General features: G+C 64.1%; 1 protein-coding gene across 3 annotated transcripts in view; it reads left to right on the forward strand.

Annotated features, from left to right (window-relative positions):
• TEX264 (testis expressed 264, ER-phagy receptor) overlaps nt 1-12,401 on the forward strand; it is a 105,359-nt gene extending 92,958 nt beyond the window's left edge. For all 3 annotated transcript variants that reach the window (XM_075939470.1, XM_075939471.1, XM_075939472.1), the window contains exon 6: nt 11,582-12,401. In XM_075939470.1, the coding sequence (XP_075795585.1) occupies nt 11,582-11,898 (317 nt within the window). In that variant the 3' untranslated portion in view covers nt 11,899-12,401. The remainder of the gene's footprint in view (nt 1-11,581) is intronic.
• Nucleotides 12,402-17,554: the final 5,153 nt, after the last annotated feature.

Here is a 17,554-nt window from a genome sequence, read left to right on the forward strand (position 1 = left end):
GACTCTCAGCTGGCTAGGGTACTCTCCAGAGCGCATCCCCTGCAGCAATCTTAGAGGAGCTATCGGAGGGGCTGATGGGGGTCTAAGGTGGCGCGGTACCGGACGCGCCTCTCTGACAGCCTCCGGTGCGACCTGGGAGATGCATCCACCACTTTCTATTGGACGCCTGCATCTCCCCTGGATGTCCGTGTGGGACATGAGTCCGCGAGTGGTCTCCTCCATCTCCAGGGCTGCCAGAGTGTCGTGACCCAGACGATCTCCCGCAATAGGGTGGTTTTGCTCCCGCGCTTGCCTACCGGGAATGTGCGGGGGTTGGGCCGACAGAACCGGAGCAGGCTGTGATTGGCTGCAGGAGGGCACGCCCACGCCGCTCACAGACCACCCGCCCGCCCCTCGCTGCACCTGCCCTGGCATCACAGGGGGGTCACTTTAGAAAAGCCGACGGGGGCGGAAACCGCGGGGCCGCCTGCTCCCTCTCCCCCCCCCCCCCCCCCCCCCCGCCTTAGCACACGGACCCAGCTCGGGGCTCGAGATGCTGAGACAGCAGGGAGCAGCCCCTGGGCAGAGCCAGCACCTTCTGCAGAGCCTCAAAACGCGGTTACCAGCATAGTGGGAGGGGGCTCCTGTGTGCGGGCCGGGGGGGCATTATCGGAGCCCAGGGACCCTGAGAAAGCGGATTAAAGTCACGGTTCTGTCCCGCACACAAGAGCCACTGCCCGGCTGTTTAGTCCTGGTGTCGGGCCTGGGCTTTCGAGCAGTGCTGGCCGGTGCCTCGGGCAGGTGCACTGACCAGGAACGGGAGCTTAGAGACCTGATGGCTTCATCGGTGGAGGCGAGAGGGGGGCAGGAACTGGGGTGCCCTGAGGGGAGGGGACGGGCTGGGCTCCCTGAGCGGAGGAAGTGCAGGTGTCTGAGGGAGCCGCGGGAGCAGGGAAAGATCTCTGCTGAGTGGGAAAGGGACCTTCCAGCTCTTCACAGCAAGCAGCCAAGGGCCTCAGGTCCCCTCCGCTCCGCCGGCGTTCTGCAGCGTCCCCGCGGTGTCCCGGGCCCTCCCGGCGGTACTTAGTTCAGCCTGTGCCTGCCGGCTCCAGCACTTCCCGCGGCGGCGGCAGAGACCAAGGCAGGCCGCGATGTGATGGGTGGAGGAGGGGGCCTCACTGCGGAGGCCTGGCCACATGGAGGGGAGGGCTCACAGGCTCAGAGGGCTGGCCGAGTTAGGCTGTGGGACTCCAGCAGGCGACGGAGGGACCCGAGCGGCGTGGGGTTAATTACAGGCTTAGAGGTGCCTGGGGATCAGACCCCGCTGAGCACCAAACCTTGGCACCAATGAACAGAGGGAAGGTTCTGCCCTGCCCAGGAGAAGCCTTGACTTCCAAAGAAGCTGCTCACCCTGCCTCAGCCGACCCCCTCCGCTGGCCGACCTGCCTGCTGTAAATCCACCTGTGGGGTTCCTCCAGGGGGCACCTGCCCATGTTCACGGCAGCTGCCCTGCAGCAAACAGCCCGCCCGTCCTGGGCTCTCGCTGTGTCCCGGCATGGGGGGCGCCCCGCGGCCTGCGCAGTCTGCCGAAGTAGCTGGCGGAGGCTGTTCAAACGGGATCGGACGCGCCGGGGTGCTGGGAACGTGCCCATCGGGCCTGTGACTCTCCTGCCCGTCCGCCACGCTGTGGAGCAAAGTGATGCGGCTGCAGGGGCTCCGGAGCGGTGGAATTTTCCTAGGAGCGCCGGGGCAGCTGCCTGGAGCCCGAGACCCCGGGTAAAACCGCACCGATGCTTTTTCCTTCCCAGGCTGGCACTTGGGTCTCGTCCCGCTGTGGTTCGGGTGGGGAGGCGCGCAGCCACGCCCGCCTGGTTGTGCAGTGGCGTTGATGTACAAGGGGAGAGCCCTGGTTCACGCCTGGCTGAAGGGACACGTGCAGCGATCCGGTGGCCCCGGGGTGGAAACCCGGGGGAATCACGAAGCCGTTCGAGTGGCCGGCTTCCGCTGAGCAGGCCAGACCCTGCCTGCGAAGAGCCTGAGCATCCATGCCGATGCTGCTTCCTAAGTCCGGAACCAGAGTGCGTAGCTGCACCGGGCCCTGGCACGAGACCAGAACCAGAGTGCGTAGCTGCACCGGGCCCTGGCACGAGACCGGAACCAGAGTGCGTAGCTGCACCGGGCCCTGGCACGAGACCGGAACCAGAGTGCGTAGCTGCACCGGGCCCTGGCACGAGACCGGAACCAGAGTGCGTAGCTGCACCGGGCCCTTGCATGTTGCCATCTCATTTCTTTCACCTAAAGCTTAGACGTGCGTGGCGTGCTGCCTTTGTCCTGGTGATCAGTGGCAGTGAAAAGAGGTGTGTCGCACGGCCCTGTACTATACACTGACCTGCTGCCTGCCTGGAGGCGGCTGCCCAGCGCCACGTGTGAGATCCACTGCAGTAGAGCAGCCTGGTGCTGAGACTCTGGGACCTTCCTTGAGCCCGGCTGAACAGAGCCTGGAGAAAGCTGCGTGGACTGGTTCTGTGCTCAGATCCGTCGAGCGACGCCTGCCTGCCACGAATTCACACCCAGGGGAGTAGATCCCTGCTGCTTGTAACGCTGCCTGAAACACGCTGGCCTCAGCCTCTTGTCTCCTAGGCTCCTAGCTGCCCCGCACGCCCCTGTGGAACGAGTTCTGCCAGGTCTCAGCCTGGATCCCCATCCCGGGCAGAGTTCATCCCGCCCTCCTGTCCTCGCTCAGAAGAGGGTTCGCCCCGGAGGTGTTTCCATCTCAGGAGGTGACTGTGGGCTGAGCCAGCCCCCATCTGCACAGTGCTCCGCGATCCCGGATGGCAATAGCCTGCTAAACATTCCTTCGTTCAAGGGGAAAAAGCCAGACAGGTGTGGTTTTCCTACACGCTCTCGCAGCTGCGACCGAGAAACTACATTTCCGCTAAGTTCAAAAACATGTTGTTCACCAGGAACTCGCCTCGCTGCTTCAGCTCCGCCTGGGTCCCGGGAGGAGACGCGTGTACCTTGGAGAGAAACGCGGGCGAGGCTTGAGAATGGGAGGCCTGGTCGGCCCATCAGGGACCCAGCACCGGTCAGGAGCTCAGCTCCCGACCGGCCGAGCGGCGCCGTGCCTTTCCCAGGGGGGCCGCTGAACGGGGAGGGGGTGGGCCGACATGCGTCCCTGCGCGGAAAGCGGCGGCGGGAACGGGAAAGCTGCTGGCATGCGGGACTGGGAGTTTGTAGAAAACCATTCGACGAAGCCGCCCCCTGCCCTCTGTGCTCAGCAGCTCTGGCATTGGGGGGCTGCGGGTGGGGCTTTGATTGCTGCGCCCCCTCCTTTGGCACGGGCAGTCCCCATGTCAGGGGGCAGGAATGACCCCCTGGCTTTTTGGGGTGTCGCCGCACGGGACCCTCCCTTTCGCCGTCTCCCTCAACATCAGTTTCCACTGATTTTCCTCCCTCCTTGTCACCCGTCCCCCCGTCCCCCCCCCCCCCCGCGGGTTCTTTTTAAATCCCCGCCTGCAGCCAGGCCACCTTGGGCTGGCGTCTCTTCCGCGCTCACCGGCTCCTGGCGGGCGGGCGAGCCCCAGGGAGAGCGGAGCCACGGCGGCGAGTCGCTCCCCACCCCGGGCACGTCAGCGCTGGAGAGACATGGCCGCTCATAGCGCCGGCGTCGCCCTGGGGAGCCGGGGTTTGCTTCCCTCGCTTCTCCCTGCCCGTTTTGTTGGGTTAGCGCCTTCCCTTCCTCCCCCTCCTGTGCTGCTCCGTCCCCGCCGGGCCGTGGGCGAGAAGTGATCCTTGGCTGGCAGCCGCAGCCCAGCTGACTCTGTCACACCACCCTGCCCTGGGGGGGTCGGGTGCCACGCAGGGAGATAGAGCTCCATGAGGTTCCCTCCTTGCTGGAGCCGCGTGGCACCAGGTTTACGCCTGCCCCTGGGGCTGGGTGAGGAGGGAGCTGGGTGGCTGTTAACAGCTGCCAGGGACTGTTAACAGCCTCTGTGGTGCTGTTGACAGCCGTGTCCATGTGCACAGCGCTTGTCACACGCGGTGGCCGGGCCCTCCCCTCTGAGCAGTTGCTCCGCCAAAACCGGGCCGTTTCCCTCCGCGTAAAACTGGCGGAGGCGTGAGGGGAATCAGCCCAGCAGCTCACCCGCCAACAGCTCTTCAAAAGGACCCCCTAGTGGCTTCGCCGTGGGGAGTTGAGTCCCACCCAGCGCTGCGCTCACGCCTGCCGCTCGGCACGCACTTTCTGAGCACCCTCCGGGTGTTAGCCGGTCCCTTTTGCAGGTGGTGAAATGACGTGCCCAAGGGCACATGCGGAGGCAGTGGCAGAGCCGGGAAAGCCTCCAGGCCAGCTTGGAGGCAGAGCTCAAAGTTCATGCAGTTCTTTCCTTCCCCGGCAAGCCGGATCCAGCCCACCAGGCTGCCCCGTGGCAGCGCCAGGTTCCCCAGAGAGAAGGAATGGGGTTGGCTCCAGCATGGGGCGCTCTCCCGGGGTTGCTTCAGCACGTGGGCAGTCCGCCCCGCCCCCGTACCCCATGGGACAGCAGCACCACCCCCGGGCTTAACTCGGTGACGTTGGACACAACGATCCCCGTGCCCGGGCAGGTTTTGCCAGCCAGCCTGTTGCCTGGGGCCGGTGCTGTGTCTGTTTAGGACCCGACCTGCTTGGTCTCTCTTCTGCAGTGGTCGGACCGTGGCCGGGGTGGGCTTTGGATTGCAGACGTGGACCGGGGGGAGGGGAGGGGTTGGGATGCAGACGTGGACCTGGGGGGGGGAAGGGCTTGTGGAGGATGGAGCCGGTGGGCTGGCCAAGGGGCTGCCGGCAGAGATGGTGATCGGGGGCGAGGCCCCGCTCTCGTGCAGACAGCTCCCTGAGGACAGGCGCAGCAGGATCCCTCGCTCAGGGCCCGAGGGTGCCTGGCTAGAGCCAGCGAGCCGGTCCCAAGCAAGGCCCCAAGGGGGAAGTGCTCCGTGAGGGGTGATTTTTGATGTAACTTTTTCTTCGTGGGGGGCAGCTGCAGCCTCCCCTGTCCGAAGGCCGGCCCGCTCGGTCTCCTGGGGCCCATCTCCAAGGCTGGGGGGCTAGAGGTTTTGGGCTGCCCGGCCTTGCTGGGCACTTGGCCCCCGGGAAGGGGCAGGGGGTGGTGCTGCTGTCCCTGGGACACACGCTGGGCTCTGCGCCCTGAGCCGCTCCCGGCTGCGCTGTCGCTCCAGGGGGGCCCCGGGCACAGCAGTTACGGGTGGGATTTCAGTGGGAGGGGCCAGGGCGGGCAGCCCGAGACAGCAGCAGAAAGCAAAGCGGCGCTGAAGGAGACGCTGCCGTCGCGCCCCTTAAGAGCCAGGCAGGGGATGAGCGGTGCGAAGCCGGCGTCCGTCTGCAGATGTGCCAATGCACCCCCGGCACCCCCCAGCTGTGCCAATGCACCCTGCCCCGGGCACCCCCCAGCTGTGCCAATGCACCCCCGGCACCCCCCAGCTGTGCCAATGCATCCCTGGGCACCCCCCAGCTGTGCCAATGCACCCCCCCAGATACCTCCCAGCTGTGCCAACGCACCCCCCCAGATACCTCCCAGCTGCGCCAATGCACCCCTCCGGGCACCCCCAGATGTGCCAATGCACCCCCCCCGGCACCCCTCAGATGTGCCAATCCACCCCTCTGGACACCCTCAGATGTGCCAGTGCACCCCCTGGATCCCCCCAGCTGTGCCAATGCACCCCTCCGGGCACCCCCAGATGTGCCAATGCACCCCCTGGGTACCCCCCAGCTGTGCCAACACACCCCCCCAAGCACCCCCCAGCTGTGCCAATGTACCCCTCCGGGCACCCCCAGATGTGCCAGTGCACCCCCCTGGACCCCCGCAGCTGTGCCAATCCACCCCTCCGGGCACCCCCAGATGTGCCAATGCACCCCTCCGGACCTCCCAGCTGTGCCAATCCATCCCACCGGGCACCCCCCAGCTGTGCCAATGCACCCCCCCCGCACCCTCAAGTTGTGCCAATGCACCCCAGTCTGGACCAGCACCCCTCAGCTCTGAGCTCCTCACCACTGTAGCAAGGCACCCCAGTCTAGACCTGCTCCCTCCGGCCCTGGGCACCGCTCAGCCTGCCCCTCGACTGCCAGCTGCTCCGGTGCTGGGCACCTTGCCCTGTGCCAGGCCGTGCCCATCCCAGCGCTCTGACTGGTGATTCTTTCCTGGGCTTCAAGGTAAATTCAGGAGCAAGGGTTCCCAAGGCCCCACGGCCCAGCCTCACCTCTCAGCTGGGGGTGGGAGCGCGGCCCTTTCCCTGGGTGAGTTCCGCTCCCCTCCGAGGAGCCAGAGCCGGTCTCCGAGGGGCTGAATCACTCCTGTGGCCTCCGTCGACTGTACTGGCCTGGGCCTCGCTGCAGCCAGCGTGGGAGCTACTGGCCAATCTGCTGGCTGGGAGGATCGGGTGGGGGAGACTTTTAAAGGACCCGGGTCTCTGCTGGAGCCCAGACTCTCGTGCTGGGGAAAGGGTGAGCCGGAGCAATGCCTGGGGGCTCTTTGGCAGCCGCTGCAGGGTTGGGCGGGGGAGATGAGGATGTGGGAGGAAGTCTGGCTGTGGCTGGCGACAGGAGCAGCCCATTGGACCTAACCGCACGGCAGAGACGTCAGTTTCATCCTGTCGCAGCTGTGATCGCTTTCGCATTTACGCCATGGCACCTGAACTTCTGCCCCGCGATCCCCTCAAACTAGCATGCGTATTGGTATGTCCTGGAATGTGTGTGTGTGTGTGGTGTAAAAAAATAACATTAAAAACTGAGCTAAAAGAATATTGGAAAAGGCAAGCGCTCAAAAATCAGAAATTGCCAGAATTAAGGTTGCCCTGTACCCTTAACTCTGCCCCGGGTGCATATACGACTACAGGATTTAATTGACTGATCACGTCCTCTTTTTCCCCCACTGGATCCATTTCCTTTTATTCTCCTCATGCAATGAGTGGTCCTTTACCTTCTTTCTTCCACACCATCCATACCTGGGATTATTCCTTTCTCACGCGCTTTTCCCTTCTCTGCTATCCAGCGGCCTCGCTAACACTAATGAATGTATTATTCTGACTCCTGTGGGAGATAGCCAAGTGTTATCAATCCCTTTTCTAGCTGGGAAACTGAGGCATGGAATCTACCGACGTGCCCAAATGTGGGGTGCCTTGGTGCTCGGGTTCCCTATTTGCGGCTCGCAAGGGGTGGTGTTTCCGAGTGTTCGGTGCACGCTAGCGTCCCCCGGGGGGAGTGATGGGGAAGTGAGGCTGGAAAGGGATGTGTTTGAGGGCATCAGGAGTCACTGGCAGGGGTGGGCTTGGAATGCAGTCGTCCCCCCCCCCCCGAGAGCGCACGGCTCCCTGCCTGCGGTCTCTAGCCCCAGCCGCCTGCCTTGGCTTCCTTTCTCTGAGATACATCAGTTAATCGCTTCCCCGAGGACACGCCTATTTCCCCAAAAGGCACAAGAGACCTGATGCGAATGCAGGCTCTGCCGTCCCACCTCCCCCGGCTCTGTCTGCACCCGTGGGTGTGTCCAGGGGTCCCCCCATGAACCTGATCTGCCCCTTTCTCCCTTCCCCGCTTGTCTCCCCCCCACACCCCGTGTGGCACGGCAGACAGCCCTGCGAGGGGCAGGCCCGTGCGTGGCCATGTGCGGCCTCCTTCTCGGAGGGCAGCGCCGGGCCGAAAGGGCCTGCACTTAGCGCACCGGTGCGGAAACAACCTCGCTTGTGCTCAGCGGCCTGGGGGTGCCCAGCGCTGGGGGGGGCACTAGGCAGGCCGGCCCCGTGCGAGAGGCAGAGCTGCGGGAGGGGGTCGGGGGCTGCCTTAGTGGGACTGCGGCAGCTGGGCCGAGTGCTCCGTGCACGCCGGGAACAAGCAGCCTTTGAAAGTGCTCGCAGCTCCAGGGCTCGCGGCTCGGCTCTTTGTGGAGGCGGGCGGGCGGGCGAGGGGGTGAAGGGAGCGGCCAAGCCCAGGAACGCGGCATTGCTGCCACCGCAAGGGAGCCCGGCTCTGTGCTGCCAAGTCCTCTGGCTTGGGGGATGGAGGGCTGGGGCGGGAGGGGCTGCTGTGGGGTGGAGAGGTGCTGTGGGGCAGGGGGGCATTGGCAGGGCTGGGGCAGGAGAGGTGCTGTGGGGTGGAGGGGTGTTGGCAGGGCTGGGGCAGGAGAGGTGTTGTGGGGTGGAGGGGTGTCGGCAGGGCTGGGGCGGGAGAGGTGTCGTGGGGTGGAGGGGTGTTGGCAGGCCTGGGGCGGGAGAGGTGCTGTGGGCTGGAGGGGAGTCAGCAGGGCTGGGGCGGGAGAGGTGCTGTGGGGTGGAGGGGTGTCAGCAGGGCTGGGGCGGGAGAGGTGCTGTGGGGTGGAGGGGTGTCGGCAGGGCTGGGGCGGGAGAGGTGCTGTGGGGTGGAGGGGTGTCGGCAGGGCTGGGGCGGGAGAGGTGCTGTGGGGTGGAGGGGTGTCGGCAGGGCTGGGGCAGGAGAGGTGCTGTGGGGTGGAGGGGTGTCGGCAGGCCTGGGGCAGGAGAGGTGCCGTGGGGTGGAGGGGTGTTGGCAGGGCTGGGGCGGGAGAGGTGTCGTGGGGTGGAGGGGTGTCGGCAGGGCTGGGGCGGGAGAGGTGTCGTGGGGTGGAGGGGTGTCGGCAGGCCTGGGGCGGGAGAGGTGTCGTGGGGTGGAGGGGTGTCGGCAGGGCTGGGGCAGGAGAGGTGTCGTGGGGTGGAGGGGTGTCGGCAGGGCTGGGGCAGGAGAGGTGTCGTGGGGTGGAGGGGTGTCGGCAGGGCTGGGGCGGGAGAGGTGCTGTGGGGCGGGGGGGCATTGGCAGGGCTGGGGCGGGAGAGGTGCTGTGGGGTGGAGGGGTGTCGGCAGGCCTGGGGCGGGAGAGGTGCTGTGGGGTGGAGGGGTGTCGGCAGGGCTGGGGCGGGAGAGGTGCTGTGGGGTGGAGGGGTGTCGGCAGGCCTGGGGCGGGAGAGGTGCTGTGGGGTGGAGGGGTGTCGGCAGGGCTGGGGCGGCAGAGGTGCTGTGGGGTGGAGGGGTGTCGGCAGGGCTGGGGCGGGAGAGGTGCTGTGGGGTGGAGGGGTGTCGGCAGGGCTGGGGCGGGAGAGGCGTCGTGGGGCGGGGGGGGCGTTGGCAGGTCTGGGGCAGAAGAGGTGCTGTGGGGTGGAGGGGTGTTGGCAGGGCTGGGGCGGGAGAGGCGTCGTGGGGTGGAGGGGTGGTGGCAGGGCTGGGGCGGGAGAGGTGTCGTGGGGTGGAGGGGTGTCGGCAGGGCTGGGGCGGGAGAGGTGTCGTGGGGTGGAGGGGTGTTGGCAGGCCTGGGGCGGGAGAGGTGCTGTGGGCTGGAGGGGAGTCGGCAGGCCTGGGGCGGGAGAGGTGCTGTGGGGTGGAGGGGTGTCGGCAGGGCTGGGGCGGGAGAGGTGCTGTGGGGTGGAGGGGTGTTGGCAGGGCTGGGGCGGGAGAGGCGTCGTGGGGTGGAGGGGTGTCGGCAGGGCTGGAGCAGGAGAGGTGTCGTGGGGTGGAGGGGTGTCGGCAGGGCTGGGGCGGGAGAGGTGTCGTAGGGTGGAGGGGTGTCGGCAGGCCTGGGGCGGGAGAGGTGCTGTGGGGTGGATGGGTGTCGGCAGGCCTGGGGCGGGAGAGGTGCTGTGGGGTGGATGGGTGTCGGCAGGCCTGGGGCGGGAGAGGTGCTGTGGGGTGGAGGGGTGTCGGCAGGGCTGGGGGGGAGAGGTGCTGTGGGGTGGAGGGGTGTCGGCAGGCCTGGGGCGGGAGAGGTGCTGTGGGGTGGATGGGTGTCGGCAGGGCTGGGGCGGCAGAGGTGCTGTGGGGTGGAGGGGTGTCGGCAGGGCTGGGGCGGCAGAGGTGCTGTGGGGTGGATGGGTGTCGGCAGGGCTGGGGCGGCAGAGGTGCTGTGGGGTGGAGGGGTGTCGGCAGGGCTGGGGCGGGAGAGGTGCTGTGGGGTGGAGGGGTGTCGGCAGGGCTGGGGCAGGAGGGGCTGCTGTGCAGGGTTGGCCCTTCCACGAGGTGAACTGAGGCGGTCACCTCAGGTGCCAGACTGGGGGGGGGTGCCTCTAGGCCCCCGTGTGTAGACCATTGTGTCTGCTGCTGGTGCAGATGTAGGTGGCAGAGCCGTCCCTGGAGAGGAGTAGAACAGGAAGGAGGCAGAGTTGAGACCTTTCCTAGTTTTGGCCCAAGCGAGGGGCATGGGGGTGTCATTTGAGCTCCCCACCTCAGGCGCCAAAATGTTGTGGGCCGGCCCTGCTACTGTGGGGCAGAGGGGCCTTGGCAGGGCTGGGGCAGAAAAGGTAAAATGGGTGCAAGAGAGAGGGCAGGTGTGGGGTCTGGCTGGGAGGCAGGGTGCTAGAGCGGGGTGGGAGGGTGGGGTCTGGTTGGGAGGTGGGGTGCAGGAGCGGGGTGGGAGGATGGGGTCTGGCCGGGAAGTGGGGTGCAGGAGCAGGGAATCAGCAGGAGGCAGGGTGCTGGAGCGGGCTGGGAGGGTGGGGTGAAGGAGCGGGATGGGAGGTTGGGGTCTGTCCGGGAGGCGGGGTGCAGGAGCGGGGTGAGAGGGTGGGGTCTGGCCGGGAAGTGGGGTGCAGGAGCAGGGAATCAGCAGGAGGCAGGGTGCTGGAGCGGGCTGGGAGGGTGGGGTGAAGGAGCGGGATGGGAGGTTGGGGTCTGTCCGGGAGGCGGGGTGCAGGAGCGGGGTGGGAGGGTGGGGTCTGGCCACAAAGCAGGGTGCAGGAGCAGGGGTATCAGCAGCAGGGAGGATGCTGGAAGGGGGTGGTGGTCCATGGGCATGAGGAGGGAGGAGGTGCTTACCTGGAGCCACGCCTCCCACCGCTCCCATTGGCTGTGATTCTGGCCAATGGGAGCAGAGGGGGAAGCCTCCAGGCGATTGGTTTCCTGCGCTGCCCTCCCCCAGTCCAGGGGAGGGGTGGTGGCAGTGCACGGAGCCACTTCCTGCCCCCCCCCCGGAGCCAGATCTGGCCAAAGTTCCCTTTCTGGTGCCATTTGGGGCTTCCACGTCCGCGCGTGAACCCCGTGGGGTCCTGGCGAGTCCGGAGGCGCTGAGGTGCCCTTGTTCGCACCAGCCAGCCTTGCCCTCGGGCCCCTCTTCCCACTTGGGGAGGGCACTTTGGGGCTGGTGGGAGGAAGGGGCATAGAAGAGACCCGGGGGTGGGGGGGGGTCGTTTGCAACAGGGAAGGGAGACGGGGCTGGCGCGGGAGCAGCCGCGTGAGAGGAAGTGGCTGGAATTGGTTCGCGGGTCACTGGCTTCTTCCTGAAGCTCGAAGGGCCGAACGCGCCTTGCCCAGCGCGGGGTGGGGCCCAATGAGCCGCCCTCCAGGAGTCTGGCCACCGGGTGCAGCGGGTTTTGCTTTGCACGCTCCCTTCTGGTGCCTGCTGGGCTGGAGGGCTTGGCAGGGGACAGGCCAGCTGGGCACATCTGGACTGGGTCCTCCTCGAGGTCCCATCCGGAATGGGTCCCATGGAAACAGGTCCCTCTCGTAAACCCCCCTCCCCCGTCTCCAGGAGCTGACTGGGGTGATAATGCAGCTCAGCCCTGCCTCCATGTGCTTAGCCTGCTCCCCCCGCACGTTAACCCGTCCCTCTTCTCTCCCCAGGGGCCGACACCCTGAGCGAGACGAGCTCCGCCAGCCTGGAGGCCACGACCGACAGCCGCGAGACCTCGGTGGCCACCTCCATCCTGTCCCCCTTCGCAGCTGGCCGCGGGTGGGAGGAGCCGGACAATCGCAGCGAGCACAGCTACAGCGAGTCGGGCGCCAGTGGCTCCTCCTTCGAGGAGCTGGAGCTGGAAGGCAGCGGGGACGGGCCGGCAGGGCAGCCTTCCCCCCTGGCCTGTGCCGAGGGGGAGGAGAGCACAGATTCCAAGTGGGCCAAGGAGCCCACTGCTCTGGAGAAAGAGAAGGGAGAAGAATAAACCAGAGTCCTGCCCGCGTCCTCCCCTGGAGTCGGGAGGAGCCAATCTCTCCCGTTTCCTTCTCGCCAGCCAAGAGATTTCCGCCGATGCCCAGAGACCCGCTCCCCGCCCGCCGGAGGCAGATGTTTGGATGTTATGAAGGAGGACAGCTACACCATGGTGGGGGCGGAGCTGCGAGCTGTTCTCCTGGAGCCTTTCACCCGCCCGTGTGCTGTAGCAGAGAGCTGGGGAGGGGGGGCGGGGAGCAGGAAAATGTACTTCCAGGCGCTGTGCGTGTGTGTGCGTGTGCGTGTGTGTGTGTGTGTGTGTGAAACACACGTTCTTCCTCTGCCTGTCTTCCCGCTCCATCCTTCCAGCGCCTCAAGGCAGCCTGACTCCCCACCCCACCCCGATTGACGGGCACCAAAGAGCCATGGGCCAGGGAACCATGCAATGTAAAATCGCCCGCCTGAGACTGACGGGATGTTTTTGGGAGCTGGAATAAAGCGACTGCTTTGCCTCCGCGGCGTGAGGGCTCTCGGGGAGGCTCCTGGCAAGTCTCAGCTTTCGGGGGTGAGCTCGTCCCTGGTCCCGCCAGCCACGGCGAGCCGAACCGTCCCCGCGCCAGCCCTGTTCCCGGCGGACTTCGGGAACCAACGCGGGGCTCCCCACAGAGCAGCGGTGGGAGGGTGTTAGTGGGGGCGGGGGCTGTGGGAACGCCCTGGGGGCTGGGCCCTGCCCACCCTGCTTGCCAGATGTCCCCTCCTCGAAATCAGCGCCAGTCCTGCACGCGCCTCCTGGAGAGAGGTTTGAACAGAGAAGCCAGGAGCGACGGGCCGCGAAGAGAGGCCGCACTCCTCCTGTCCCCTCGGACTCCAGCCCCTTTCAAAGTCCCTCTGATCAAACCTCTCCATTTGCTACCCCAGATCCCTGTCTCCAAGTGAGTCAGCCGCCTGTTCCCACCTTCGCTTTTCCCACCGTCTCCAGCCACACCGTGTCCCCGGCTTGAGACTGCTAGAGACCCTCCTGCATCTTCCGTTGTAGCCTCCTTGCGTATTTTCAACAGACGCATTCTTTTGAGGGGGAAGGGGAGGTTGGAGTGATAGGGGAGCTGGTCCGTTATTTTGGATAGATTTGGGGAACAGTGTTCTTGGTCGAGCAGAGATCATGCTGTGGTCTCTGTCACAAGACACTCCCGCATGGGACATCCTCCTGCAACAGGCTGAGGCACAATGGGTGTGCCTGACTCAGTTTCCCTCCTTCAGAATCCCCAGAAATAGTTCAGTCGTCTGAGTACTGAGGTACTGGCCGTAGTGGGGTTAATTGATTACAAAAGAAAGCCCTGTGCACATAAAGCTCCTTAGTCCCTCGCCACGCCCTGGCTTTCAGTACAGCTTCTTAATCCATCACTACGCCCTGGCTCTCTGTACAGCTCCTTCGTCCCTCGCCACGCCCTGGCTCTCTGTACGGCTCCTTCGTCCTTCGCCACGCCCTGGCTCTCTGTACGGCTCCTTCGTCCCTCGCCATGCCCTGGCTTTCAGTACAGCTTCTTAATCCATCACTACGCCCTGACTCTCTGTACGGCTCCTTTGACTCTCGCCACGCCCTGGCTCTCTGTATGGCTCCTTTGTCTCTCGCCACGCCCTGGCTCCCTGTGTGATGGTCTGGACCAGGTCTGGGCACAGCTGAGGGCATCTACTCAGGGCGAATTGCTCAAACTCGGAGCTCCATACAGCCCCAGACTGGAGGCCCTTCCCAAATAGGCCACAAACCAGTTGCACAGAGCACTTCAGCTGCCAGTCTGGCCAGCCAGAAGCCTCATGAGCAAAACCCCTCTGACACCCCAGCCCTATCCATGCCCCAATCAGCCCCGGGCCTAACACACAGGTGAGGGGTTTTAGAACCCAATCTCACCTACCCCGAACGGGTTCTGATCCCAAGAAACCAGCCACAGATCCCGATCAATTTACACTCTGGATCTCACCCACAAATCACGCTGGGCCAATCCTTTAGCATCTAAAATCTGAAGGTTTATTACTAAAAGAAAGAAAAGCACGAGAGTGAGGTTGCTAAAGTATCCTACATTACATGCATCGAATCTCCCAGTTCTTGATGCAGGCTCGTAGCAGAGATGTTATAAACTGCTATTTTAAAAGTCTGGTGTACATCCTAGGTCAGGATGGGTCCACGGTTCTTTCCGGCTTGTAGTTCCTTGCGAGGCTGCATCTGGGATTAAAAGCAAATCTGAAGACAAAAAATGGAGGATGCCACATGGCACTTAGGGTATGTCTACACTGTCTCCCTAGTTCAAACTGGGGTGGCTAATGTTGGCATTCGAACTTGCAAATGAAGCCCGGGATTTAAATATCCCGAGCTTCATTTGCATGTTCCTGGGCGCCGTCATTTTTAAATGCCCCGTACTTTGAACTGTCTGCCCGTGGCTACGCGCAGCACAGGCTAGCTAGTTCGAATTAAAGCTCCTAATTCAAACTACCATTACTCCTCCTGCAATGACATACAGACATTATACAATTACATGAATAGCATATGCAGAATCAGGAGAACATAAACTTTCGTTTGACATCTCGCATGGCTCCCTTTGTATACACGTTTGGGGCAAATGCCCGCCCATGGGTGCAGCAGTGATCTTGGCTGCTCCCCTTAAAATCCAGTAACGTGACACCCTGTGCGGCTCCTTCGTCCCTCACCAGGCCCTAGCTCTCTGTATGGCTCCTTCGTCCCTCACCAGGCCCTAGCTCTCTGTATGGCTCCTTCGTCCCTCACCAGGCCCTGGCTCTCTGTATGGCTCCTTCGTCCCTCACCAGGCCCTGGCTCTCTGTATGGCTCCTTCGTCCCTCACCAGGCCCTGGCTCTCTGTATGGCTCCTTCGTCCCTCACCAGGCCCTGGCTCTCTGTATGGCTCCTTCGTCCCTCACCACGCCCTGGCTCTCTGTATGGCTCCTTCGTCCCTCACCAGGCCCTAGCTCTCTGTATGGCTCCTTCGTCCCTCACCAGGCCCTGGCTCTCTGTATGGCTCCTTCGTCCCTCACCAGGCCCTGGCTCTCTGTATGGCTCCTTCGTCCCTCACCAGGCCCTGGCTCTCTGTATGGCTCCTTTGTCCCTCACCACGCCCTGGCTCTCTGTATGGCTCCTTTGTCCCTCTCCAGGCCCTGGCTCTCTGTATGGCTCCTTCGTCCCTCACCAGGCCCTGGCTCTCTGTATGGCTCCTTCGTCCCTCACCACGCCCTGGCTCTCTGTATGGCTCCTTCGTCCCTCACCACGCCCTGGCTCTCTGTATGGCTCCTTCGTCCCTCACCACGCCCTGGCTCTCTGTATGGCTCCTTCGTCCCTCACCACGCCCTGGCTCTCTGTATGGCTCCTTCGTCCCTCACCACGCCCTGGCTCTCTGTATGGCTCCTTCGTCCCTCACCACGCCCTGGCTCTCTGTATGGCTCCTTCGTCCCTCACCACGCCCTGGCTCTCTGTATGGCTCCTTCGTCCCTCACCACGCCCTGGCTCTCTGTATGGCTCCTTCGTCCCTCACCACGCCCTGGCTCTCTGTATGGCTCCTTCGTCCCTCACCACGCCCTGGCTCTCTGTATGGCTCCTTCGTCCCTCACCACGCCCTGGCTCTCTGTATGGCTCCTTCGTCCCTCACCACGCCCTGGCAATCTTTATGGCTCCTTTGTTCCTCGTCATGCCCTGGCTCTCCAGGGTGGCTCCAGCATTCCCAGAACTTCTCTCAGAACTTCTGTCTCCTCATTCTCCAGCCTCTCCCGCAGTTTTGCTCTCCCTCAGATTCTCCCTGGTCCTGGGTCGCCCTCAGGTGCTCTCAATTGGCCAACCTGGGAGCACAAGGAGCAGGCCCCATTTCAGCCTCTGGAGGCAGCAGGCCAGTGCCGGGGGGCTGTATCGGCGCGAGCACAGGCTCAGGTGCTGTAGCTCGGTGGCACCCACTGGCATTGGGTTGTTGCAGGTAAGAGCTGTGAGCTGCGCTATTCATTCTGCCCCCAGGCCAGCTGCACCCCCTAACTCTCAGGGTCCTCCTGGTGCAGTGGAGACTCCCCAGTGCCCATCTGGGGCTGGTGGCGCCCACTGTGGATTGGTGGGGTCTAGCTCACCTGCCCCACAGCTGTAGAAGGCGGCGCCGGCCCAGCTCCAATGTCTCCCCAGCCCATGGGGACCCAGTGGGGGCAGCTGGGCACAGAGAGAGGCGCGTTTTCCGAGCGCCACGGCCCTGGCTCGAGGGAGGCGCCGGGCGCAGGGAAGGAGGGAGGAGGCGCGGCGGTTGAAAGGGTCGATCTCCCACCACGCGGCTGCTCCTATCGCTCACGTCCAGGCTGCAGGGGTCTTGGATCAATGTCTCGCGCGGGGCTTGCTAATGGACTTGGATCCATGGAGCTTAGCACTCAGGTTCCTCCGCATCCACGCTGCCTGGGGGGCCCCCAGCGGGGAGGCCGGGATCAGAACCAGCCCCTCACCCTGGCTGCTCCACTCCCAGCCCTCCCCATTGCTTCCTGACTCCTCCAGGCTCTCGCGGCTGCATCTGCCACCTGGCTTGGCCCAGCTGCAGCTTTGCCCCGGGGCTGGCCTGCAGATTTGCCACACGGGCCCTAGGGGCTAATGGACCAGCCCACTCTCACTGCAGCTGGCTGTGCCCACTCCCTGTGCCAGAGAGGTGCCTGTACACAGGGTGTGCGCACGTCTGGGTGCACACGCTTATGGCTGGGTGCCTGTATGCAGGTGTGTGCGTGTGCACATGTATGCAGGTGTGTGCATGACTGGGTGTGCACACCTGTGGACGGGTGCTTGTATGCTGGTGCGTGTCTGGGGTACACACGTATGGCTGGGTACCAATATGTGTGGCTGTGTGTATGGGGGGGTGCCTAGGTGCAGGGTGTCTTTCTGGGTGTGGGGAGACGGGTGCATGCTGGAGGGAGCAGCGAGCATGGAGCTAGAACACACACACTGCGCTTCCCCCAGGTTTTGCTGACGGGCGGAAATACGATCCCCTCTGCAGCTCGCGCCTTGTGTTGTTTGGGAAGAAAAAGGGACTTTTGCTCCATTTCACAGTAACTGCTGCTGATTGTGGATCCTGTGGTGAGGGGAGGAGCCGAATGTGCTGGGGCTTTCCAAGAACCCCTTGAAAACGAATCCCTCCTGGTTTGCGTATTGCTTCAAAAGTGTGTGCGCGTGTGCACGCATGTGTGTGTGCGCACGCATGTGTGTGTGCGCACACATGTGCAGCCCTCCCTGGGTCCATGAAAACTGTACGTCTGTGTGTGTGTGTGCGCGCACGCATATGTACAGCCCTCCCTGGGTCCATGAAAACTGTACGTCTGTGTGTGTGTGTGCGCGCACGCATATGTACAGCCCTCCCTGGGTCCATGAAAACCATGTGTACGTGTGTGTGTGTGTGTGTGTGTGTGTGTGTGTGTGTGTGTGTGTGCGCGCGCGCGCATATGTACAGCCCTCCCTGGGTCCATGAAAACTGTGTGCACATCTGTGTGTGTGTGTGTGTGTGTGTGTGTGTGTGTGTGTGTGTATACAGCCCTCCCTGGGTGCATGAACATTGTGTGTACGTGTGTGTGTGTGTGTTTGTGTGTACAGCCCCCCCTAGTTTAATGACCAGTGTGTGTGTGTACAGCCTTCCCTAGGTGCATGAACACTGTTGTGT

The sequence above is a fragment of the Pelodiscus sinensis genome, chromosome 11 (genome assembly GCF_049634645.1).
Source record: "Pelodiscus sinensis isolate JC-2024 chromosome 11, ASM4963464v1, whole genome shotgun sequence".
NCBI classification, from domain to species: domain Eukaryota; kingdom Metazoa; phylum Chordata; order Testudines; family Trionychidae; genus Pelodiscus; species Pelodiscus sinensis.